The following is a 25,854-nucleotide window of genomic DNA, read 5'->3' as shown; positions in this document are numbered from 1 at the left end:
TCTCCACCAGGGTGGGGAGATACCTCTACCAACACACAAAATACAGAGGAATCAGGTAGACCTGCAGGTTACTACTCAAAATCAAACTGAGGAACTGGAGACAGTGATGTAATGAGTTCATGATCTCGCACAAAGAGTCAATGTCTGTGAAAACATCTTCAAATGCCACATTCTATCACTACAATACCAGCACTAAACTGCTCAATTCAACACACTCCCTAGACCTGCAATCATCAATCAGAATTCCCACTGAACTTCCAAATATACAACTGTTGCAGGACTTGCACCCATTTCAGAAAGAATTAACTATTATAAAGAAATTGTTCTCTATAGTGTTTCATAGGTAAAATAAAAAAAAGCAAATGATCCCCTCTCCCTGCAGTTTAACAATCTTCTGTCTCCTTGCCAGTTCTGACAAAGGGTCTTCGAACTGAAATGTTAATAGTTTCTCTTCTGACCTGCTGACTATTTCCAGCATTCTGTTTTTATTTTAGATTTCCAGCATCTGCAGTTGTTTATTGATTTTCATTTACTTGTTTCATAGGTAATGTTTATATTGAGCTCTGGTTTGAGACAAAAGTGATGAAATTAATCCAAGACTGTTACTTGATGCATGTTCTCCACTGCCATGTAATATTCTTACTAGCTACTTGGCAGAGGAGAGACAAAGTACTGCAGTTTACTGAGAAACGATCCACAACTGATTACCAGAAAACTATGTTTGATGCATTGTAATAAGATCCGCCACTGTAATGTTATTCAAGTTGTTCCTATCCATGTATTATGTCCCATACCTCCATTTTATCAGAATAATCATTCATTTTGGAAGTTACAAGAGGGATGTCTGAGGTAAGTTTTTTTTTTACACAGACAGTGGTGGGTGCATGGAGCGCACTGCCTGCAGAGGTTGTGGGGGCAGACACATTGGGGACATTTAAGAGACTCTTAGATAGCCACATGAATGATGGGGAAAAAATGGAGGGCTATGTGGGAGGGAAGGGTTAGATAGATATTAGAGCAGGATAAAATGTCAGCACAACATTGTGGACCGAAGGGCCCGTACGGTGCTGTAATGTTCTATGTTCTATTTGGTCTGAAAGGTTAGTCCCATGGAATCCAGGAAGAGCTAGTTAGGTGGATTCAAAATTATCTTGAAGGTAGGAAGCTACCTTGAAGGTTGTTTCTTGGAATGTAGACTGGGGACTGGAGCTGCGTCACAGGGGTCAGTGTTGGGACCCTTGTTATTCATTATTTACATAAATGACTTGGAATGTGAATGCACAAGGCTTGATCAGCAAGTTTGCAGATGACACGAAACGAGGAGGTGTTGTTGATAGTGAAGAAGGTTATCGTAGATTACAGGGGGATCTTGATCAGTTAGGGAAGTGGGCTGAGGAGTGGCAAATGGATTTCAATATGGGTAAGTGTGAGGTGATGCATTTTGGAAAGTCAAACCAGCATTGGACTTATTATGAACAGTAGGGCACTAGGGAGTGTAATGGAACAGAGGGATCTAGGAGTTCGTTGAAAGTGGCATCACAGGTAGACAGGGTGGTGAAAAAGGTGTTTAGTATGCTGGCCTTCATTAGTCAGGGCTTTGAGTACAGGAGTTGGGACATTGTGTTGATGTTGTACAAGTCGTTGGTGAGGCGCACTTGGAGTACTGTGTACAGTTTTGGTCGCCTTGTTATAGGAAAGATGTGGTTAAACTGGAAAGAGTGCAGAAAAGATTTACGAGGATGTTGCTGGGACTAGAGGGCCTGAGTTATAGGGAGAGGTTGGCCAGGCTAGGTCTTTATTCCTTGGAATGCAGGAGAATGAGGGGCAACCTTATAGAAGCGTTTAATATTATGAGAGGCATAGATAAGGTGGACGGTAACAGTCTTTTCCGCAGGGTAGGGAAGTCTAAAACTAGGGGGCATCGATTTAGGTTAGAGGGGAAAGACTTAAAAGCGGCCTGAGGGGCAACTTTTTCATGTTTTGGGCGGTGAGTATATGGAATGAGCTGCCAGAGGTTGAGGCAGGTACAATAGCATCACTCAAAAATCACTTGGATAGGTACATGGAGGGGAGGGGCTTGGAGGGATATGGGCCGAATGCAGGAAATTGGGACTAGCGAGGTTGACAACATGGTTGGCATGGACTCATTGGGCCGAAGGGCCTAGATCTGAGCTGTATTGCTCTATGACTCTAAGTTTTGAATGGTACACAAAAAAAGGTTTCCGTGGTTACTTCGGAATGTAGAGTTGAGGTTACAATCTCAATTACATCACCCAGAACCAGATCAAACAGCAAATCATTTCTTGTTGGATTAACAGGATGAAAGCCCTCAACACACTGCAAAACGAGTCTCGATTTGTTTTCCATGAACACTTGGACTCAGAATTCTCTGCCAAAGCAGCTGTTGAAGCGGAGCCCATTAGCTCCTTTAAAGGGTATTAATACTGAAAAGGGGAATATTAAAGATCATGGGAGTGAGCAGGAAAGTGGATTTCTTCAATAAGAACTACCATAAATGAAGATAGAGCAAAGATTGGAATTAGCTTTGAAAAGGAACAAGTGTGCTTGAAAAACCTATTTGCATTCATTGGGAGGTATCACACATAGTACATTAGCAAATTGACACAGTGTACAACAGTGATTTGGAAACAGGCTTTGGGGAAGCAGCATTGACATTTACAGATTCCATCAAAGTAGGTGGTGTAGCAAATTTATTGGTAAGATGAGGGAATAAGATAAAATGCATTAAACTGAATTCAGCATCAGCGAGAGATGATACTGTTTACTAAGATAAAACATGGGAGTGACTCTCAACAAATGTCGGTTTAGTGCTGTGGAACAGCTAAGAGAATTGGGACTCAGGTGAAAAGGGTAAGAAATTGAGAATACTGGTCCCAAACTTTCAATCATCACTTCCCCATAAAGTACAAAATGGTGCCCCTACCACATACTCACATGTGTGCTGATTTATGATGGATGTCATATAGTTATGTGTGATCATATATATTGGTAGGATGCAACACTGGCAAATTCAGGTGTCCATCTACGTCCAATGCTGATTCATTCATAGTGCTGTCAGTCTGGAACTTTACTGTCCAGGTAATGTCCTGTCTTAATCAGGAACAATCATCCAGTGCTGCTTATCAATTCTTTGTCAACCACTTGAAAGTTGCAGGTCGATTTCTCCTGGGCATTGTCACCAGTCTAAAAATGTGTCATCTTTTTGAATCATTTTCCATTACATAACCAAAACAGTTAATTTTAAATGTGGGTCCATAAGGGGGCAGACACCTTGGAACGAGGCAGATAAGTCACTGCAGGGAACAACAGATGAAAGTGCACCTACTGGGCCATATGAATCTTATGTTGACAACATGGCTGATGACTCTGGTGTGTACATGTACTCAGAATGAAGACAATGAAAGCTATGCTGCCACATGAAATCTAATATAGACCAGAGCATGCACCCCAACACAAGCACTGTATCAGAGGCTGGGTATCCTGTGGGTCTCACTCACCTCCTTACTTCTCAAAACCTTTCTACCATCCACAAGGCATGTCAGGAGAGTGACTTGACGAGTACACCTCCGGGATAAAATAGTCCACTTGGTTCATATTCCCTCCACCATTACTTGCCAAGGCCTTTCTGAGTGCACCTTCAAAATAAGCCATCTCTTGCCTAAAGGCAAGGCAGCAGGTGCATGGGAACACCACCATCCAAGTACAGCACTATCTCTGTTCCAGATCACACACTATTGCTTCATCATCCTTGCTGAGATTAAATTCTTTATATCCCTGTTTGACAGCATTCTGGGAGTACCTTCACTAAGGACTGCTATGGTTCAAAAGACAAGACATCACCATTGTCTCAAATGCAACTAGTGGAGCACATTAGTTGCTGGTCTTACCAATAGTGGTCACATTCCACTAACTAATAAAAATAATGTAATTAATTGAATGAATTTAAATTCCCCAGTTATCATGGCGAGATTTGAACCTGTTTTTCATCATCCTATCAAGAGAGGTTAAACAGATTGGCAGTGCATTCTTTGGAGCTTAGAAGAATGAGGGGTGATGTTATTGAAAGATACAAGATCCTAAGGGGACATGGCAAGGTAGATGTCAAGATGTTTTCACTAGTGGGAGAATCTCAATCTAGGGGACATAGTTTAAAGATCAGGGCTCCATCATTTAAAACCGAGGTACACAGAAATTTCATCTCACAGAGGGTGGAATTTTCCACCCCAGGGAGTTGTGCTCATTAGTAGTAAAAGTAGAGATAGATGCAGTTTTGAAAGATCAGGGATTGAGGGCTGTGGGGATCTGGTGCAGAGAAGGAGCAGAGACCTGGGGTAGGTCAGTCATGGTCACAAGAAGTTGGCAGGCAGTCTGCATTGAAATCATTTGAGGTGGATTAAAGGCACAGCATCATCCCTACATCCGTTTTCAGGGCTATTAAATTTAGTCTCAGTATCTTTGGCTGAGGTCCATAATATTGCTAATTGATTCCTAAGTTTTAACCACAGGATGGCTAGAGTATTAAGAGCAAAAAAAAAATGATGAACACTCAGAAGATGTTTGTGTGGTATTGAAGCTCTAGAAATACAAGACTAGTTTTTGTTTTAACTATTTATTCATTCCAAGGACAAGAACATTGCCCACAAGTTCAGAACTTATTACTTACTGTAAATATAGTGGAAAAAGGTGGCTAAAGTGAATGTAGGTCCCTTGGAAGATGAGAAAGGGGAATTAATATTGGGTAATGTGGAAATGGCTGAGGCCTTGAATGACTATTTTGTGACGGTCTTCACAGTGGAGGACAGGTCTAATACGCCAAAGATGTTATGGATGTGATGGGAAGTGAAGACTTTGATACAATCGCTGTCACTAAAGAGGTAGTTCTGAGCAAACTAGTGGGCCTAAAGGTAGACAAGTCCCCTGGTCCTGATGGAATGCATCCCAGGGTACTGAAAGAAATAGTGGAAGTTATAGTAGAGGCATTTGTGATAATTTACTAAAATTCACTGGACTCTGGGCAGGTCCCTGCAGATTGAAAGACAGTGAATGTCATGCTACTGTTTAAAAGAGGATGCAGGCAAAAGGCAGGTAACTATAGGCCAGTTAGCTTAACGTCTGTAGTCGGGAAAATGCTTGAAGCTATCATTGAGGAAGAATAGTGAGATATTTGGATAGAGGTGGTTCCATCAGGCAGACACAGAAAGGGCAGGTCCTGTTTGACAAACTTGCTGGAGTTCTTTGAGGATATAATGAGTGTAGTGGATAGAGGGGAACAGGTGGATGTTGTATACTTGGATTTCTAGAAGGCACTCAATAAGGTGCCACATAAAAGACTTATCCATAAGATAAGGATGCATGGATAGAGGATTGGTTAACCAATAGAAGGTAGAGAGTTGGGATAAGTGGGTGTTTCTCGGGTAGGCAATCACTGGTGAGCGGGGTACTGCAGTGGTCAGTGTTGGGCCTGCAGCCATTCATGATATACATTAATTTGGAAGAGGGGACCGAGTGTAGCGTATCTAAGTTTTCTGATGACACTAAATTGATTAGAAAAGCAAATTGTGCAGAGGTTGCGGAGAGTCTGCAGAGAGATATAGTTAGGTTAAGTGAGTGGGCAAGGTTCTGGAAGATGGAGTACAATGTTGGTAAATGCAAGGTCATCCACTTTGGAAGGAAAAATAGAAGATCAGATTATTATTAAATGGTGAAAGATTGCAGCATGTTGTTGTGCCGATTGACTTGCGGGTGCTTGTGCATGAATCGCAAAAGGTTAGTTTGCAAGTGCAACAGGTTATCAAGAAGGCAAATGGAATGTTGGCCTTCATTGCTAGAGGAATTGAATTTAAGAGCAGGGAGGTTATGCTGCAACTGCACAGGGTACTGGTGAGGCCGCACCTGGAGTACTGCATGCAGTTCTGGTCTCCTTACTTGAGGAAGGATATACTGACTTTGGAGGTGGTGCAGAAGAGGTTCACCAAGTTGACTCCGGAGATGAGGGGGTTAGCCTGTGAGGAGAGATTGAGTCGCCAGGGACTATACTTGCTGGAATTCAGAAGAATGAGAGGGAATCTTATAGAAACACACAAAATTAGGAAAGGGGTAGATATGATAGAGGCAGGAAGGTTGTTTCCACTGATAGGTGAGACTAGGACTAGGGGACATGGCCTCAAGATTCGAGGGAATAGATTTAGGATGGCGATGAGGAGGAACTGCTTTTCCTAGAGAGGAGTGAATCTGTGGAATTCTTTGCCCAGGGAAGCAGTAGAGGCTACCTCATTAAATATATTTAAGATACAGTTAGATATATTTTTACATAGTAGGGGAATTAAGTGTTGTGGGGAAAAGGCAGGTAGGTGGATCTGAGTCCACGGCCAGATCAGCCATGATCTTATTGAATGGTGGAGCAGGCTCGATGGGCCAGATGGCCTACTCCTGCTTTTATGTCTTATGTTCTTAAAACCCAGAATTCAGAGGGCTCCAGTGGTCAACCACCTTGGTTGGTCTGGAGTCATGTACAGACTAGACTAGGGTAAGGACATTCGTGAACCAGGAGGGCTTATATGATGGGCTTGTGGTTCACTGTCATAATGCACAATATGACAAAACACAAACACTTGAAAACTGGTGTCTACATTAAAACATTTTGTGGACTTTTGGGTAATGGTGTAAAATTAAGGGTAGAAGGGAGATAGGTGCAGGCAGCATTTGATGAGTCAAGCAAAAGGTGACAAATTTATAAGATTAAATGCAAGAAATTTACAATGGAGATCAAAGAAAAGGGTTTTGCAAAGATAACTGTTGTTTCTGACTTTACTTCCAGGGTTAACAATTGAGGAGGAAACTGTCATTGTTTCAGATTAGGTCAATGAATAAAAGAGTGAAGAAATAGGGATACAGGTTGGGTAAATGTAATCAGAACCATTTGTTGACAAGGAGGGCAAATGCCAACACTGAGTTGACAAGTCTACTTCCACATTTCAACTTCTGGTTTTCTGTGTAGGCACAGAAATAAACACAAGATTTGATGGGCTTAATGGCTTACTTCTATGTTGTGACATTCTGTGATTCTGCACAGTTCCGGTCATGTAACTTATTTTTTTTTGTTGATGTATGAATCATGTTATTTTTATCTGATTTTTGTTTACGAAACTCTACACTATACTAAAAACTGACTTTGATTTCAATTGTATGCAATTTCTTCGGACATTAAATATGTAATCCATTGTGTAATGTGTAGCTAAGATGCTTCAAAGGAATAAAACAGATGAAGGTTATTTACTAATGCAAGAGCAACACAATTTTTTTTTGTCCATCTGTCCTCTCAATAAATATAAAAACTACAAGGTTTTGGCTGCTGTGCTAAATCACATATTTATCTGTAACTGAGCTCAAGTTGTGGGTTTATCTCTAATATTTTTTTTCCAATCAATAAAAGCTTTAGCTTTCAGCATGAAAGCAGCTTATTCTATTACCTACAGGGACAGCTCTCTGTTTCTCTGCCAGCCCATTCAGGCCATTAATCGGATGGTGCTCAATCCATTACCATCCATTGGGTGATGTAACTTATTTAGCGGTGGATAAAAGCTGTTTTAATGCTTTCAGTATTTTGGCTTGGAAGTAGAAAACACTGTATTAAGGGCATGGGCCTTAGAAGCTCTGTTCAGTTCTATGAACAATCACTGGGGAGATGTCAATGTCCGTATTTTCTCCTCCTTTACATCATCTTTATTTTTAGGAAATGCAATGTTGGTTAACATTTCCCTACTTTTATCCAATGAAATGTCAGTGATAGCAGGTATTTAATAACTATATGTTTACCAGTGTTTGGGAAGTTGAAAGCAACAAAGTGCAGATTAATTCCCTCTTCATTCAATTATTGTAGGCAAGCTGACTATTGCTGTTAGAACCAAACCAGACCCATTTTACTCTGCATTGCTTTAACAGTAAATCCTAAAAAATTCAATTGCTCCCAACTTCAGCTACAAGCTTAGATGGACTAAGAGATGGTGTACTTTTTACATGGCGAGTGAATGAAGGGCACATGGGTTCAGAGAGCCCTGGTGTCCTTGCACACGAATCCACTGAAAGTTAACATGCAGGTCAAAGCATGAGGAAGGCAAATGATATGTTGGCCTTTATTGCAAGAAGATTTGAGTATAGATATCTTGCTGCAATTATAAATAGCCCTGATGAGACCATACATGGAATACTGTGTGCAGGTCTGGTCTCCCTTCTAAAAGGAAGAGATAGTGCAATGAAGGTTCATCAGATTGATTCCCAGAATGGAGTTTGTCCTTAAGCAGACTATATCCATACTCTCTTGAAATTAAGAGAATTAGAGATGATCTCATTGAATTGCACATAATTCTTAGAGCTGAACCCTGGAGATGCAGGAATGATATTTCCATTAGCTGTGGTATTGAACTAGAGGTCAGAGTCTGAAAATAATGGGTAGGCTACTCAGGACAGAGATGAGAAGAAATGTCTATAGCCAGAGTTTAGTCAACCTTTAGAATTCCTTACCCAAAAGGATTGTGGAGGTTCAGTCAGTCAGTATATTCAAGGCTGAGAATGATAGATTCTCAGAGAAACAAAGAATACGGGGTTAGTGCAGGAAAGAGGCGCTGAGGTAAGAGAGCAGTCGTGACCTTGGTGGAGCAGGCACGAGGGGACAAATGGCCCATGAATGCCTCAATTTCTGTTGTTCTTATGTTTGTAAGTGAAAACTGTGCACGCTGACATTTAGGTATTTGGGCAAAACTCAAGGGGAGTGTTAAAATGAAGGGAGGGAAAAAAAAATCAAAAAACTTGAGGAACCTGGTTAGACATCACAAACTATCAATAACCTCTGCCAAACTTGAGGAGACTTGGATTAAAATGTAGCAAGGAAAAATGAACATGGACGGGCAACACCATCCTATAGATGTGTCCTGCAGCTTGCTGGCATGAAGGTGCTGTTTCATCCTGGGCCATGATTGACAGTTACAGTCCCTTTCAGAACATGAATCTTTGAAGCACACCTGCCTAAAAATTCTTCCCTGCTCAGCAGTGGAATGAATCTCAGAAGCAGAATACAGCACCTTTTTGTGATTCAATAGCAAGGCTGGTGCTACTGAATTTCTAGCAATTGTATGTATATCCCAACAGCTGGCTATCCACTAACACAAGTCCCGAGTCTCTAGTTTACCCTGGGCATGTGTGCAGAAAGTATTGATAGCATCTTGAGGGTTGTGGACAAAGAAATTACAATGGACTTTACTCATTGTCGAGGGTGAACACGCAAACACTGCATGGACAGCATCCAAGGTCAGGATTGAACCCTAGTCACGGGAGCTGTGAGGCAGTGGCTTTACTAGCTGTGCCATTGTGTCATCCTAAAAAGGATATGGAATACTTTTCAGGAAGACCAGCCCAAAATGACATCCCTCTATTAGGTTTAAGGCCACCATTTATTGCTCATCCCTGATTGGGCAAGTAGATGATGGTGAACTGACTTCTTGAATTGCTGCACACTCCTTCTGGTAAAGGTATTCCTACATTGCTATTGGTTAGGGAATTCCAGGATTTAAACACTGTTATAATGAAGGAATGGCAATATATTTCCAAGTCAGAATGGTGTGCGACTTGCAGGGGGACCTGCAAGAGTGATAATGCTCCTGCACGCTCACTGTCCTCGCCCTTCTTGGTGGTTGAGGCTGCGAGGTTTGGGGAAGTGCTTTCAGTGTAGTCTGGGCAAGCAACTGTTCTGCATTTTGTAAATGCTACACACTGCAGCCACTGTGTGCTGGTGGAAGGAATAATGTCTGGGGCACCCATCAAGCCAGTTGTTTCATCCTAGATGGCATCAAGCTCTGGGAGTAGTTACACTGCAGTATTTCATGCAAGTGGAGAAGATTCCATCATGCTCCTGACTTGTGCCTTGTAGACGTGGAATGATTTTGGGGTGTCAGGAGGTGGGTCATTTACAGCAGGATACTCTGCCTTTGACCTGCTGTTGTATCCATGGTATTTATGTGGCCAGTCCAGTCAGGTTTCTGGTCAATGATGACCCCCAGGATGTTGATGGTAGAGACTCAGAAATAATAATGCAATTGTCAAGGGTATGTGGTTACATACTATCTTCTTGGAGATGGCTGCAGTCTGCTACTTTTGTGGTACAAATGTTACTTGACACATCAGCCTGTCTGGATCTTGCTGATGTAGGTATGGCATGATTTGCTGACGAGTTGGGAATAGAATTTAACATTGCACAATTATTAGTGAACATCCCCACTTCTGATCTTAATGACAGCAGGAAGTTCACTGAAGCAGCTAAAGACAGTTGAGCCAAGGACACTGCTTTGAGGAACTCCTCAACTTTTCATTCAACAGTGAGAGCTTGGCAGATCCCCAGTGCTCATCCCAGGGATCAAAAACATAAATAACTGTGATATGGGCCCATTAAAACTAAGGAGCAGTAAAAAAAAAGTAGAAAGATGATCCTCTTTAAATTCAAGGTAACCACTGGGGAATGCTTTCAAAGAAAAACAGGGGGGGTTGCACTCCAAAATAAAAAGTTAAAAATCTGAAAGCTACATGTAACATAAAAATCAATATATGACCTATTGTACAAGGTCTTTTACTACCTTTCTGCTCATTTAAAGGTGGTTCTGCAGTGGAAATACTAAATAGGGTCTCCTCGTCTTTGAGCTTGGTTTATTTTCACATCTATTTTGGTTTTCTGATGTAATTTCCACTGGAGATAGTATTCAATAAAGGCAGATTAAATTAATTAATAGGCTCATCATCTGCTCCATTTCCTGACATCATTGTCTCAGTCACTTCAGATGCTAAGAACACCAGATGAGAACATCTGTAATTTTCTGCATCCTTCCACACTAACAATCTCCCAAGGGCAAGTGGAAATACTGTTCACTGTGAGAACATTGTCCAGTGAATGACAGGTTGAAAATCTTCCCCTCTGCTGGACTTGCTCTTAGTAGTAGTCATGCCGGAGAGGGAAATCTCTGCTATTTTCCCCCATAAACCAATGTCCTTTAAAATACAAGTGATAGGACTTACTGGAGGTCTGTTGACTAGCCAATAGGCTTGCTCCTGGCAATCCAGAACAATACGATCTGACTTTTTCCTTTGTTTCGCTGCTCTGTTAATGAACATAGATAAGGAGAAATAAATAAATTCAGCAAGGTTGGCTGTAATACAGGTTTTGGAGGATTGGCACCCAGCTGCCCAAGCCAAGCCTGATGGGACCTGACCACATGTTGGGTTTGGTCAAGTGCATTCTGACTAAACGTTTGGGTTTCTGTCAGGTTTCGTCTTGCTGGCCTGGCTCCATACTTTATCCGGGTCAGGATGACTTGCTCCGAATTACTCTCTTTATCCTCTGTTCTTCATTAACAGTTGGCATTTCACTTACACAATGATCAATATTGGAGATTTTTTTTTAATATAGATTTTATATATATATATATATATACACATACACATATATATATATACACACACACACACACAAAGGATGGTCAGGTCAGCAATAAAAGTATTCGGGCTTGGAATGGCCATTGTCAGGTTTTAATTTTATACCCATGCTACACTATAACTGCCCACCACACCTTCATACTTTTCTCCCCCTCTTGTACTTAGTTAGCTTCCCTTCAAATGCATCCATGCTTTCACCTCAACCACTGTGCAGAAGTAAACTCCACATTCTAAATGGTCCCGAGATGCCTATTGAATTTACTAGCAATAATTTTATATTTATGACCGCTATTTTTGGAATATCCTACAAAAAGAAACTTATGACCAACCTAAAAGAAACAGTTTAAGAATTTAAAAAAAATCCTCTATTAAGTCACTCCTCAGATTTCAATGGCAAAGGCATGTTCAGACTTTCCTGACAGACATTCCGAATTAGAACTAAAGGCACCATGTTTATACATCTGCAAGTAGGGTAGCACCTATTGGTCTTCAAAACTCTGGTGTTATGGCCAGAAGTAATGGTGTCAAACTGCTGATAATTTACTGTTGTTGGTGTGTTTGCTGGGAAAGTGATGCATGTTTAGCCCATTTAATGCAATGCAGGATGCACACAGAATTGCTACTACAGTCTTGTTAACATATCCTAGTTTCCAGTCAACATTAAGAACGGGGCTTATTGCTTTAGCAACATCCACAAGGCCTAATTTTATAAGTATCTGGATCAACTGAAGCAAGCCAGTGCTGATGGAAGATGTGCCTGTAACTCTTAAGGGGAGATACTTTGTGGCTGTAACTGGAGCTGGGAGCGAGCCCACAGGTTGTGGGTACTTGCTGGAAGCCATGTCTTGCTCAAGTAAGCACAGATGTGGCTTTGGAGGCCTTGGTTAACCAGGTGGATAGGATGGATGGACCAGAAAGGCTTTGAGACAAATTGTCAAGTAAAAGCAAAGAGAAATTACAAACATCGAGTACCTAGAAAGAAGCCCCAAGGACATGGATGTAGTGTTGCAAAATGTATAATGGTCTTCAACATGGTAGATTCATCAAATCCCTTCTCGCACCAACCTCAATATTAGCTTCAGAAACTGCTCCATGCAATTCATCTCCATTGCTCAACTACCGATATTCTCAATTAATCTGGCCAAAACATAACATTCAAACACCCTACCAGAGTGCTGCACGCACATCTATACTTCCAAACCTCCCATTCAGCCCTCAGTTTCCACCCACTGACAACTGTTCAACTCTTGAGACCTCAATTTTAGCTCATGATCCTCAAATTCAGTGCAACATCCACAGAGTCAGCACATGCATTTCCCAACACATTTCTCTCTAATGGCAATTTCCTGGAAGAGACCCAAGTATGTTTTTAATCCCAGAGGTACAGTCTACTATAAATATTGGGGTTACTTGATTGACAGCCTTACAGTTCACCATGTGTCTGGTGTTTAAAGTTGCAAATAAATTAGGTGCATTGAAGGATGTCTGCAGCACAATTTGAGAGGATTCTTGATTTTAAGACAAAAGAGACTGCAGATGCTGGAATCTAGAACAAAAAGAGAATGCTGGAAAAACTCAGCAGGTCAAGCAGAATCCGTAGAGGCAAAAGGTGTACATTTTGGTTCAAGACCCTGCATCAGGACTGTACCTTTTGCCTCCACAGGGGCTGGTTGACCTGCTGAGTTCTTCCAGCATTCTGTTTTCATTCTTCTTGGGTTAAGGTATAGTTTGCTTCCATCAAAGTGAGTTACTCAGGACTGTTAATAAGCTTTGCTTTTTCTTGGCAGGTATTTACATTTTGTTAACATCCATTTTTGGAGATGCCTGTGGTTCAGGAACACCTTCTTGTACCAAACCTGCTTCTAGAGGGGGAAAAAAATACTACTACATTATTCTCCCCTTCATTTGTCTGGCATATGTTTCAAAAACTTAACTAGAATATATCAGTTCTTGTAAAATGGACAAAATGCCAAATGAAATTCAATATTATCTTTACATGTGCAATATACTTTGTTAAGAAAGAGAGAATAAATGCCAAAACAATATAAATGCATAAATAACTAGTAGCAAATAAGGTCAGAAGGGCTATTTATAAAACACATCCAGCACTGGACATTATTTCTGAAACGTATACAGTATGGAACCATGTTTAGGTTAACTCTGGAGTCCAGCATATATGTCTCATCACTATATTGTATATAGGATGGAGGGGGAAAGGTTTAGAAGGCAGAGGCCAGAAATGGGAATTTCTGTGTCAAGGAAAAGCTGAATCCAGATTAGGCTCCTTACTCTTTAAAGAGAAAGCTTAGAGTGATGTAATAAGGTTATTAAGACAATAAAAGACTATGCCAGAAAAGACATATGTCGAGAAGTTATATTTTGATGATTTTTGGTGCAGTAAATGTGTGGTGAGATTTGCCCCAATGTAAAAATTGTGAATATGCAAAAAAAAGTGCAAAGTTGGTAAAGCTCCCTTTAGGAAACTGCCATCGTGGTTTTCTCTCATTCACAAGTACAACCAGACCTATGGGGTCACGGATTGCAACTCCTGCCCCAGCTGACACCTCACTTATGCACTGCCTACTGGGAAACAGGTCTGTGTTGTTATACCAAAATGTCATGAGGGATGGGGTAAATTGTGGGTTTGGGGCGGTGGGGTGGGGGGGGGGGGGATTTTTGTCAGTGCTACCCATCTGCAAAAAGGAAGCATGTGGAAAATATATGGGACTCAGTGATGGTAAAATGGATGCCAGACCCTCTAAATCATGTAAAGTTCCCTTCTTCCTGTGGAGTTTGCTCCTTGCTTTACTGTGAATGAAAAGTCATGTGTTATGATCTTTTGATCCAATTTCTGTTAATTAGTCAAAAATGTATGCTGTGCACATTGATGATGTCATGACCTGCATTAGCGCGACTGGCAATAGGAAGGCCTTGTCCAATATCCTAAAGGGAGGGTCTTCTATTGGAAATTGAGCACTTTAAATACTATTTTTGCATAAATGACAAATTGTTTTTCTTCTAATCCACTTTCTGGGCTACAGTGTTTCCACTTTTAGGGAAAGCTCAAGATTGGAGAGCAGAGTACAAGATAGACATTAAGCAACTACAAAAGACAATGCCAAAGAAACTTCACCCAGATTGTAAGTGGAGTTTATCATCAGCAGTTGAAATAATTAGCACAGGTATATTTAAGGACTATGTTGAGGATGAGGATGGATGGACAGCATGAATGACCTGGGCTGAATGGGCCATTTTTGAGCTGTATATTCCATGTGACTATATATGTAATCCTTTGCAAAAATACAGCTTCACTACATTGCTAACAATATAATTCATTCAAAATTTCATGGAAACCACCAGTTTTGTGCAGGTGTAAAATGTTTAAAATTTAAGCACTTTAAAAAACTGGCTCTTATCATTTGAGACTAAAACATATTTAAATCTCATTAAAATATAAACATTTACACTGGTTTACTCCGTCAACATATCCTGAAATATTTTTAGGTCTGTCATAATTTGGATTTTCTGGGATTTTTTTTAAACTAAGGAATATTTGGTTGCATTTCTTTCACGTTTTAATTGTGCAGTGGAATGAATGATCTGGATTGGTGCTGCTTAATTGACCAAGAACAGAACTCTCTACCTGAATGGGGTACTTGATTAAAAAAAAAATCCATGTCACTTTTTCTCCCCCCAATACCGATATGAAATAGTCCTTTTTTTGGAAAACCCTGTGCAACATTCAAATCCACCAACTTTTTTGTCGCCTATCCCAGTATTACCTATTATGTCATGGTGCTAATGTTTGCCTGTTTATGTGCCTGTGAAGTACGTAGCCACATTTTCCTAAGTTAAAGTTGCTATCAAAATCCAAGTTGTTCTCCAGAGCCTCAGCCAACACTTCCTTTGCCTTCCCACCATCATGGGAGGGCTGACCTCTACTCAGTCTCTCCTCAATGCAGCAAGGCTATAAATAGGATTTTATACCTCAACACCTCTATAATGCTGCTGCTTACTTTGGTAATTAACAAAAAAATAAACTAAATAATATATTCAGTTCATTACTTTGGACAGAATATTGTAACTGGTACATTTTTTTAAAAATAAATGCTGAATTCATTTCTACTCAAATCATATGGTACACAGGCTGGGTCCTACCATCTGTCACTATCTGCCATCACATCCCACTGGCAAAAACCTGAAAACAGTAAACAGCAATAAAATGGGGAAATAGCAGTTACATTTTGTGCAATGCAAAGAATTCTGAGGCGAACCTTTGGATTAAACATGTTCATAAACCTCAGTTATAATATTATACAGCATATGCTCCTGCCACAAAATACACACCAGACCTTGAACACAAATTGCATTCCTGCAACTTTGATTCATCTGAAGTCCTTAAAATTTTAAACAATCTCACACACGACAATATCTATTCATAAAGTGTAACACAATCTAGGGCTCAAAATGACTAGCAGACGTCCTGGCTTTCGAGCTGGAAGTCCTACCATCTTTAGATTTAGGCAAAGCAACTATACACTGATTAATAAATCAATACCACAGGCTTGGCAAAAAAGGCACAAGCACTATGCACACAAATAGGAAATATGCTTGTGAGTACAAGTGATACAGTATATCTGCTGAATTAATACAAAACACCTTATAATTAATTCCTTAATAGAGAAAGACAAAACTTACACATTTTTTCCAAGAAGTCTCATAACTCTTGAGAAGCTGGATTTGCTTACAACTTGCTTTGCTAACATATTGCCATTACTCTGCTGTGGACCAAATGTGCCAAAGCAGAGCTTCCCAAAACAAAAACCCCGCAGTCGATTTGACTCTTATTCTAAGCTAGTGCCTAACATCACCACTAGTTTCTACCTTCGCCTTCTCCTCAATGGAGACATGGAAAAGTGTAAACTGTTGACTTATTTTGATAGCATTATAGTTGCACAGAAAAGAGGAATGTGAAATACATTACATCTGAATCCTTTCCCTTAAATGAGCATACAATCTAGGAATTTTAAATCTTGAACTTAAATCAATTTATTCCCAATTGGAAACACAAAAGATATTAAAATTCACGATTTTCCAATTCATGTTTAATATTAGAAATGCAATCTAGTCTGTATAATATCAAAAATGCAGCAATTCCTTGAAGAAACAATTAAAGCTCACAGGACTTTATATTCTTCAAACTAGGTTTATAAAATTATGCAAATAAACAAAAATAGTTAATATAAAGCATGCAAGCATAACAGTTTAGGTTATGTTTTATTGTTCTATTTATAGGGCTATGGATTACCATATGTTGCTTAATTATTTATAGATACGTTTTAAATCTGCATACTAAAAGCATCTATGTACAGTTCTATAAAACCATAACTATTAAATCTAAACTGCTTTGTAAGCATCAAGATAGTTCATCTTTATATTGGTAAAATACAATTATAATGCCTTTCTAATATTTTCCACATTTTATTGCAATAGAAGATATTAGGTAAAAACTAAATACATTACTACGCAGAATTAAATGCAGGATGCAAACAGTAAGGAAAGAGTAAACGTTGGACTAACCTGAGCTGTTCTCTAGCTTGCATTACCACAAAATCCCAAGTATGATTGATCCTTGTGTGTAGTAGGTTGTAACTGTCCTGTAGGAATTAAAATTTTTGAAAGGGATTTAAATCACAGCTTGGAACATAAAAAAAGAGGTGCAGACGTGGTTATGTTGTCTATATGCACTGCTTTCAAAATTTCTGAAATAATGTTGTTACTGCTAACAGTGTGATCCTTTGTGACCATGTGTCCAATTACAGTATAGAACTGGAATGCATACAGGTTACTCAAAATTATGAGCACGTCTTTCTCCAGAGAGCTTAGAATAGGATTGCTGCACATTTCCAGAGGGCAAGGTGCAGTTAAAAAAGATGAACGCTCCCGAGGTGATAAAACAGTCAACAAAAGATGAATGAATTTTTTTTTAAATGTGTTGGTCATGCTCATCACTGGTAACAACATTCATAGTAAATAGGTAGAGAGAGAAAGAAAAAAAAAATCACATTATTAGAACATTTCAGAAAACTGCATTTGCCTTCAAACTTTGTTTTAATAAAGTTCAATGTGATTATTGAATAAACATGCCAAGGATAATTTTGCACCTTTGCACTAATGGGGCTGAGGTTCCCCATCAGAACCATGAATCGGAAGTTCAGGGGCATTTCATGTGTATAACATGCTCAAATTTCCGAGATACACAACAAGCCGGTAACACTAATCAGGAAATGACCCCAATTATTTCAGGCTCACACCAAGTAGCTACAGCAGCACTATTACATTTAAGAAATAATTAATGCATGGGTATTTCTGGGAATTTAATCAAATAACAATAAACCTGATATGCACTAATTGTTGCTATCCAAAGCCAGCTTCAACCTTGTCCAAATCTAATATTCAACTGGTGAAATAAAGACAATGGATTTATTGCTGTGAATTGCACTGAGGCAGTTCTGTACAGATATTTATTAGATGTGTGACACTTGATATTAGGGCCAAGCATGAGGGGACCAGGGTAAGGTTTAAGCCGGTGGGGGAGGGGGTGATAGGTGGATGATTGTAGAGAAAGGTAGCTATCAAGGGCAAGTCTGGAAATGTCAGCATTTCCATTAGAGCAATGTGATGGTCAGGAGAACTTTATGACATCATGCAGCTCTGCTGATGGATGGCTAATCTATTTTGTTGCCCAAGATACATTCAAATTTTCTTGTTTTGGACTTGGAGTGAAAATGGGGCCTGGAAACACCACTGCAAAAATGACGCTATGACTGTTGAAAGTTGTATCAATGAAATATCAAAAGTGGTGTAATAATCAGGTCTTAAATAATCAGCTGCACAATATACCTTCCACAGCACTTGTTGATTGGGCACTACGTAGTGCCAATTTACTTCACAATTTTAGGGGTGATGTGCTGTCACATCATATTAGAAAGGAGATTGAGTGTATTAGACTCATGCATCAGAAGTACAGAGAGCAGGCAGGTGCCATTCTTCAAGTACTGTCAAATTTAACGATGCAGCTAAAGTGTTCAATCAGTGTGGAGGACATGGGTTTAGCAGCAACAGGAATTCCACTGTTTGCCCCCCACCACGTGTGTTGTAGAGGAGCTGGGGTATAATTTCATCTTCTGTGTGGTGGATGATAACACCACATTAGAGGCGTCAGTTTGATGGTGTCCAGGCTGGGGAGCTCTGGTGTCCATTTCTTCCACTGAGTAGCATGATGGGAAGATTGAGGAAGGGCGTGCAGAGCAGGGCAACTGGAAAGAGGCTGTGGGGGATAGGGGCGAAGGCAATTCTTCAGGAGGGCTAACTTTGACTTCGATCCATCTTCACCTTCAATCCGTCTCAGAAGACAAACTATCCACTGACATTTACCACAAACCTACCGACTCCCACAGCTACCTAGACTACACCTCCTCTCCCCATCTCCTGAAAGGACACAATTCTTTTCTCCCAGTTTCTCTCTCGCAGCCACATCTGTTCTTGAAATGAGGCTTTCCACTCTAGGACATCCGAGGTGTCCTTTTTCAGGAAACTTGGCTAAACACTGTTTGGAGGCCTCACTCACATCTCGTCCTGCCTCCTGACTGCCCGGCTGCACCCCGCGCACCCCCCCCCCCCCCAGGGTAGCATTACCTTGGTCCTTACCTTTCATCCCACCAGCCTCTGCACATAACACATCATTCTTCCAATATTTCTTCCAGCTACAACATGATCTCACCACCAGTCACATCACCTCCTCCCTACCCCTTTCTGCAGGGACCACCATCTCTGTGACTCACCCTCCCCAGGCACTTTCCCCTGCAACCATAGGAGGTGCAACACCTGTCCCTACACCTCCTCCCTAGGACCCAAACAGCCCTTCCAGATGACACAGATTCACATGCATCTCCTTGATTCAGCCTCCTCTACACTGGTGAGACAAAGTGCACTATCCGTAATGGCCTCCTGGAGCTCCCAGTTGCAAGCCACTTTAATTCCCCTTCCCATTCTCACACTAACCTCTCTGTCGTCAGCCTCCTCCTCTGCCCACAGTGAGGCCAAATTCAGACCAGCACCTCATATTCTGCCTGGGTAGTCTATAACTCAACCTCATGAACAATGGATTCTCCAATTTCAGGTGACCTGCTCCCCCTCTGCCTCCTCCTCTCTCCATCCGATCTACCCAGGGCCTCCCACACACATTTACAATCCACCACCCCCATTACGCATTCTTTCCCCCCCACCTACCCATCACCCACACACTTCTCCCAGTGGGTTCCCTATCCCCTCCCCCTACTTCCCACCTTCCCTCCTGCTCCACCTACCTTTCTTATCAGATTCAATAATCTGTGGCCTTTGTTGTCTCCATTTATCACCTCCCAGCCTCTGTCACCATCTCCACCCTTCACTCCTGTGCCCGACTTCATCTGCCAATGATCCCCTCCTCACCTGGATCCACTTACCGCCAGCTCTTGCCTCACCCCTCCCCTCCTTATACTTACCATCTCCCCTCTACTCTTTCAGTCCAGATGAAAGTCTCAACCCAAAACATTGACTGTCCATTTCCCTCCACAGATGCTGCCCGACCCATTAAGTTCCTCCAGCAGCTTGCTGTTTGCTCCGGGTTCCAGCATCAGCAGTCTCGTGACTCCGTTTAACTTCAAGTTGTGCTCTGGAAGCCGCCTCCTCCACCAGCTTAGAAGTGCTGCCACATCACTTCATCCTGTCAGAGAAATCACCTTTGTTCCAATCACCACCCTGCCCACCTTGACTAATTTGTTTCTCTCTTTCCCAGTTCTGATGAAGGGTGCAAGACACGAAATGTTAACCGTTTCTTTCCACAGAAACCACCTGACCTGCTGAATTTGTCCACTATTTTCTGTTTTTATGTAATAGCAGCTTTTAACTTTTTCCAAATGACAGATGTTGAGGTAACTGGCCTAAAGTTTCCTGATTTCTGTCTCCCTCCTTCTTGAATAAATGAATTATATTTACTAAATTTCCAAACTAATGGAACCTTCCACACATCTAAAGAAATGTTGGAAAATTAAAACCAATAACATTATTTCACAAGTCAATTCTTTCAAGACAGTGGGATGGTCCACAAGGGCCTTGAGACATCAACAGCTCCAGCAATTAATTGGCACAGCTGGTAGGGCTGCTGTCTCACAGCTCCAGCAACCTGGGTTCAATCCTGACCGTCGGTGGGGTCTTGAGTTTGTGTTCCCGTGGGACCAAATGGGTTTCCTCCATATGCTTCAGTTTCCTCCCACCTCCCAAAGATGTGCAGGATTGTAGGTTAATTGCCCACTGTAAGTTGCCCTTAATGTGTAGGTGAGTGGTAGAATCTGGAGAAATGTGATGGACATGTGGGGAGAATGAAATGGGATTGGTGGAATACACCTGTAAGTGGGAGTAAAGTGGAAGGTGTGCCATGTCACTGTGACTTTAATTTGCACAGTACCACTGCCTGGTGATAGTAATTTTCCTGAATTCCTCCCTCTCGATTTACAACTACATCTGATATATTACTCGTATCTTCTACAATGAAAAGTACCTGCTTAATTCAGCTGCCATCTCTCCAATTTCCACTATTAATTCTCCAGACTTCACTTTTATAGTATCAATGTCACTTTGCTTACTCTCTGCTTTGAATATCTACAGAAAGTCTTTATTACCCAGGACACGTACAACTGACAATGACCAAGTTCCTCATGTATGCAATGGTGGTGACAATAGGCGATTTTACTCCTAGTTTTCACCAGGAAGAATGAAAAAATTCATGACTTTTTTTTGGGAAGGGTTGAAATCACAGCCTTTTCTGTGTTAAGAATAACATTATTCTCAGTGTTAGTGAGCTGTTTGGACCTGCACCTAAAGTGTTGCTCACAATAGGGCAGATGTTATGATCAGTGTGGTTGATTCACAAGTCTGATGCAGCAAATGCTATTTTTGAGTGGGCATAAACAAGTCTGCAGCAAATGCAATTCATACTTTGGAATTCAAGGAAGGGGCTTATGTAGTGAAGAATATAAATGAAGAAGCAGAGAACTTAAACAGGTTATACATACATTGAAAATGAGAGGGCAACTGGAGAGAGGGTAGGACCACTCAGGGACAAAGGAGGGAATTTACATCTGGAGTTTGAGGAAGTGGGTGAGATACTAAATGAGTACTTCACATTGGTATTTACCAAGAAGAAGTGCGTGGAGGAGAATGACCTCAGGGAGGAGTAGGCTGACGTCATGGTGGTGGTCATTGTCTTTGGAAGAACACTAAGCTGGATAAGTCACAGGGCCTGATGGGATCCATCCCAGGTTATTGAGAAAGGCAAGAGATAAGATCGCCAGGGCCTTGATAGAGATCTTTGTATCCTCTTTAGCTACATGCGAGGTCCCAGAGAACTGGAGAATAGCTCACATTGTTCCTTTGTTTGAAGAGGGCAATAGGGACAAACCAGGAAATTATAGGTCGGTGAGCCTCGCATCTGTGATAGAAAAGCTATTGGGGAAGATTCTTGGGGATAGGATTTACTCACGTGGAGAAATATGGACTTATTAGGGATAGTCAGCATGGCTTTATGTGTCTTATAAACGAGAGATGAGCTTTGTTTTTGAGGAGGTTACAAAGATAATTGATGAGGGTAGGGCAGTGGATGTTGTATACATGGACTTTAGTAAAGCATTCGACTAGGTGTCTCATGGTAGGCTGGTCCAGAAGATTAAGACACATGGGATCCATGTAGACTTGGTAGAATGGATTCAAAAATTGGCAAGGCCATAGAAGACAGTGGTGGAGGGGTGTTATTCTAACTGGAGGTCTGTAACAAGTGGTGTTCTGCGTGGATCTGTGCTGGGACCTCTGTGTGTGATACAATAAATGATTTGGATGAAAACATAGGTGGGCTGATTAGTAAGTTTGCAGGTGATGCAAAAGTGACCTAATGGAAGTGTATAAAATTATGAAAGGCAAAGATAGGGTAGATAGTCAAAGTCATTTTCTCAGGGTGGAAATGTCAAATCCTAGAGGGGCATTGCTTTAAAAGGTGAGAGAAAAAGTTTAAAGGAAATGTGTGGTGCAAGTTTTGTTTTGAACAGAGTGGTGGGTGCCTGGAACTCAATGCCAAGTGGTGGAAACGGATGCGATAATAACAGTTAAGAGGCATTTAGACAGACACATGAACAGTCAGGTGGTGGAGGGATATAGAGCATGTGCAGACAGGTCAGTATTAGATTAAGAAATGGTACTAACTTTAGGAGCTTGAGGCATAACAATCCTATGGCAGTGGAAAAAAAATTGCTAAAAATGTATCAAAGTAGACTATTGTCTGGTAAAGCTCAAAGGAACCAACTTTTTCATGCAGGCTTGAATTCTTGTGCTTGACTGATCACAACTGAGTAGCTATTTAGGGACAGAGAATGCCTAAAGCAGGACAGAATGGATATAGCACTTTTGTAATTGTTATACATTCTGATTTCAGTGACCCAATTTCAGTTTGATCAGAAATATACCTTTTTACCAGCAAAATTCCAGCTTTTTTCACTTTAGCTTAACTGCCCGTTTCAACTAGATGCAGTTACAAGCATTAATTCACTTACATTTTGAAAGGCAATCTCAATACATATTTAATTCAAGTCATAAAAGAGCTACACTTATTTAATACTTCTCCAGATCTGATGAGTAGGTAGCAAAATTGTGACATTTCCGTAGCAAATGCATAAATCCCCAAAACACAAGTATATCAATGAAAGGAATGTCAGATCAAATTTATATTGTGGAAAAATATCTTACCTTCTCATAGTCAACCAAGGCTCCCTGCTTCCTGATGTTCTTCTTCGCCAAGTAAATGGCTAAATGACAAAAGATTCATGAGATTAGCATGTGGTAGCTTTGGGGGTTGCAGATGTTATGCTTCATGGTTAAAAATAAATCTGTTATGCCTCTGAACATCCGGTAATAGGCTTATTTTTCCATAACACTCCACTGAAAAAAGTGCAGATTTCCAAAACTTTGTAAGTGCTTGAACATTGCATCATGAGATGCTGTGCTTGAGGATTAAGGTTCTTGTAAGTATACATATCTGCACCTGAAAATGTTTCTTTTTCCTACTTACATTTGTAATACAGAATAATTACAGTATAATTTGTAATTTATTTGTGTATTTCTTTATATTCGTTACTCAGAGTTAAGAGGAGTTTTTTTTTAAAAAAATGACCTTTGAGTCATTGGCAAAGCTTGCAGTTATTGTTCAAGCCCAGATATCTTTTTAATTGGCAATGATGCATTTCTTACAAGTACATGTGGTGAAAGTGCACTCACAGTAATTTTAGGGAGGGAGATCCAGAATTTTGACTCATTAATGACTACCAAAAGTTTTCCAAGTCAGGATTCTGTGTGAAGGGAAACCTGGAGTTGCCCGTATTCCCACACAAATGAAGCTCACCTTTCAATAGATAAAAATATTTAAGAAATGTATACAAAATTAAAAGTGTTTTATAATCAAAGGTTGTTTCAATCAAAAGAAATCTATTGGATGTGCTCTTCTTATTCATCTTTATATTAAATCATGGGGTATTCATTATGGAGATATGTACTACATTAAAGAACATGGCTTTCAAAAATGGTGTCAAAATGGTTCCAGATACATCCACAGCTCTTTGGGCCTGTGGCGACTCACCGTTTAGTCGGGCGAACCGGCTTGGCAGTCGGGTCGCGCGGCGTCAGAGCGACAAGGCCCAAGATGGCGGCGGGCCTCGTCTTCCCCGAGCGACGTCATTGCCGGTTGCTTTGGGTGGGAACAGTCTCCCTTAAAGGGCCCGCGCAAGGCGGGAAAATAAACCACTTCTTGTTCGACAATCCTCCGACTAGCGTCTTATTTTATTTCGCGGTAGCAACCGCTACATTGGTGACCCCAACGGTCCAAACGGATTTTGGACCAGCGCAATGGCTGACAGCACAGCAGCCAACGCAGTGGCCCTCAAGCTGCCCACCTTTTGGACACTTCGGCCCAGCGTCTGGTTTGACCAGGCCGAAGCGCAATTCCACCTTCGGCAGATCACCTCCGACTCCATGAAGTACTACCATGTGGTTAGCTCTCTGGACCAAGAGACAGCTGCCCAGGTTGGGGACTTCATCCAGTTGCCTCCGGAGGAAGATAAGTACCCGGCTTTCAAAGACCTTTTGATTCGGACCTTCGGCCTCTCCCGTCATGAGCGCGCCGCCCGCCTGCTTCATCTGGACGGCTTGGGGGACAGATCCCCATCCACCCTAATGAATGAGATGCTGGCATTGGCCGAGGGACACAAGCCATGCCTGATGTTCGAACAGGCCTTCCTCGAACAGCTCCCCGATGACATCCACCTGTTGTTAGCTGACGCCAACTTCAGCAACCCCCGTGAGGTGGCTGCCCGAGCAGATGTCCTGTGGAGGGCCAAGCGCGAGAGCGGCTTGTCCGTCAGTCAAATCACCAGGCTGCGAGCCCAACGCCCGCCTCGCCCGGCCCCAGCAACCGAGCAACCACACCCCAGGAACGCAGATGACAACACAGGTGACCAGCTGTGCTTCTACCATCAGAGGTGGGGTGCAGAGGCCCGTCGATGCCGCCCACCCTGCAAGTTTCAGAGAAACGCCAGGGCCAGCCGCCGCTGATGGCTACGGCGGCTGGCCGCCGACAGAGACTCCTATTCGTTCAGGACAAGAAATCTGGACGGCGGTTCCTCGTTGATACTGGAGCGGAGGTCAGTATTTTGCCCCTGACCGGCTGCGACACTCGTAACAGGCCACCCGATCCTCTACTCAATGCCGCCAACAGTACAACGATACGGTCTTTCGGCACCCGTACACTTCAATTACAATTCAGCGGCAGCCGTTTTACCTGGACCTTCACCCTTGCCACGGTCGCCCGACCACTCCTAGGAGCTGATTTCCTTCGGGCCCACAACCTGTTAGTCGACCTGCGAGGGAAGCGGTTAGTCCACTCTAGCACCTTCCAGACCTATACCCCGGGAGAAATCAGCACACCAGCCCCGCGCCTGGACTCCATTTCCCTTTCTGGCGACAATTTCGCCAAGCTCCTAGCCGAATTCCCATCAATTTTGGCACCTTCGTTTACGAATTCTAGGCTCAAACACGGGGTACGACACCACATCATTACTACAGGGCCACCCCTTCATGCCCGAGCACGACGATTACCTCCAGACAAGCTCCGCCTGGCAAAGGAACAGTTCCGTCACATGGAGGAGCTGGGGATTGTTCGCAGGTCAGACAGCCCCTGGACCTCCCCCCTGCACATGGTCCCCAAAGCCACCGGAGGGT

At 41.8% G+C, this 25,854-nt stretch overlaps 1 protein-coding gene across 1 annotated transcript in view; it reads right to left on the bottom strand.

Annotated features, from left to right (window-relative positions):
* rgs11 (regulator of G protein signaling 11) overlaps window positions 1-25,854 on the bottom strand; it is a 96,733-nt gene that overhangs the window by 30,596 nt on the left and 40,283 nt on the right. Inside the window, exons 5-7 of the mRNA XM_052021320.1 lie at window positions 23,332-23,390; window positions 17,077-17,153; window positions 11,080-11,161 (exon numbers count right to left, since the gene is read on the bottom strand). Coding sequence (XP_051877280.1) covers window positions 11,080-11,161; window positions 17,077-17,153; window positions 23,332-23,390 — 218 coding nt within the window. The remainder of the gene's footprint in view (window positions 1-11,079; window positions 11,162-17,076; window positions 17,154-23,331; window positions 23,391-25,854) is intronic.

The sequence above is a fragment of the Pristis pectinata genome, chromosome 8 (assembly GCF_009764475.1).
Source record: "Pristis pectinata isolate sPriPec2 chromosome 8, sPriPec2.1.pri, whole genome shotgun sequence".
NCBI lineage: Eukaryota > Metazoa > Chordata > Chondrichthyes > Rhinopristiformes > Pristidae > Pristis > Pristis pectinata.
Note: the sequence above shows the minus strand (reverse complement) of the source record. Positions and strands in the feature narration are given on the sequence as shown.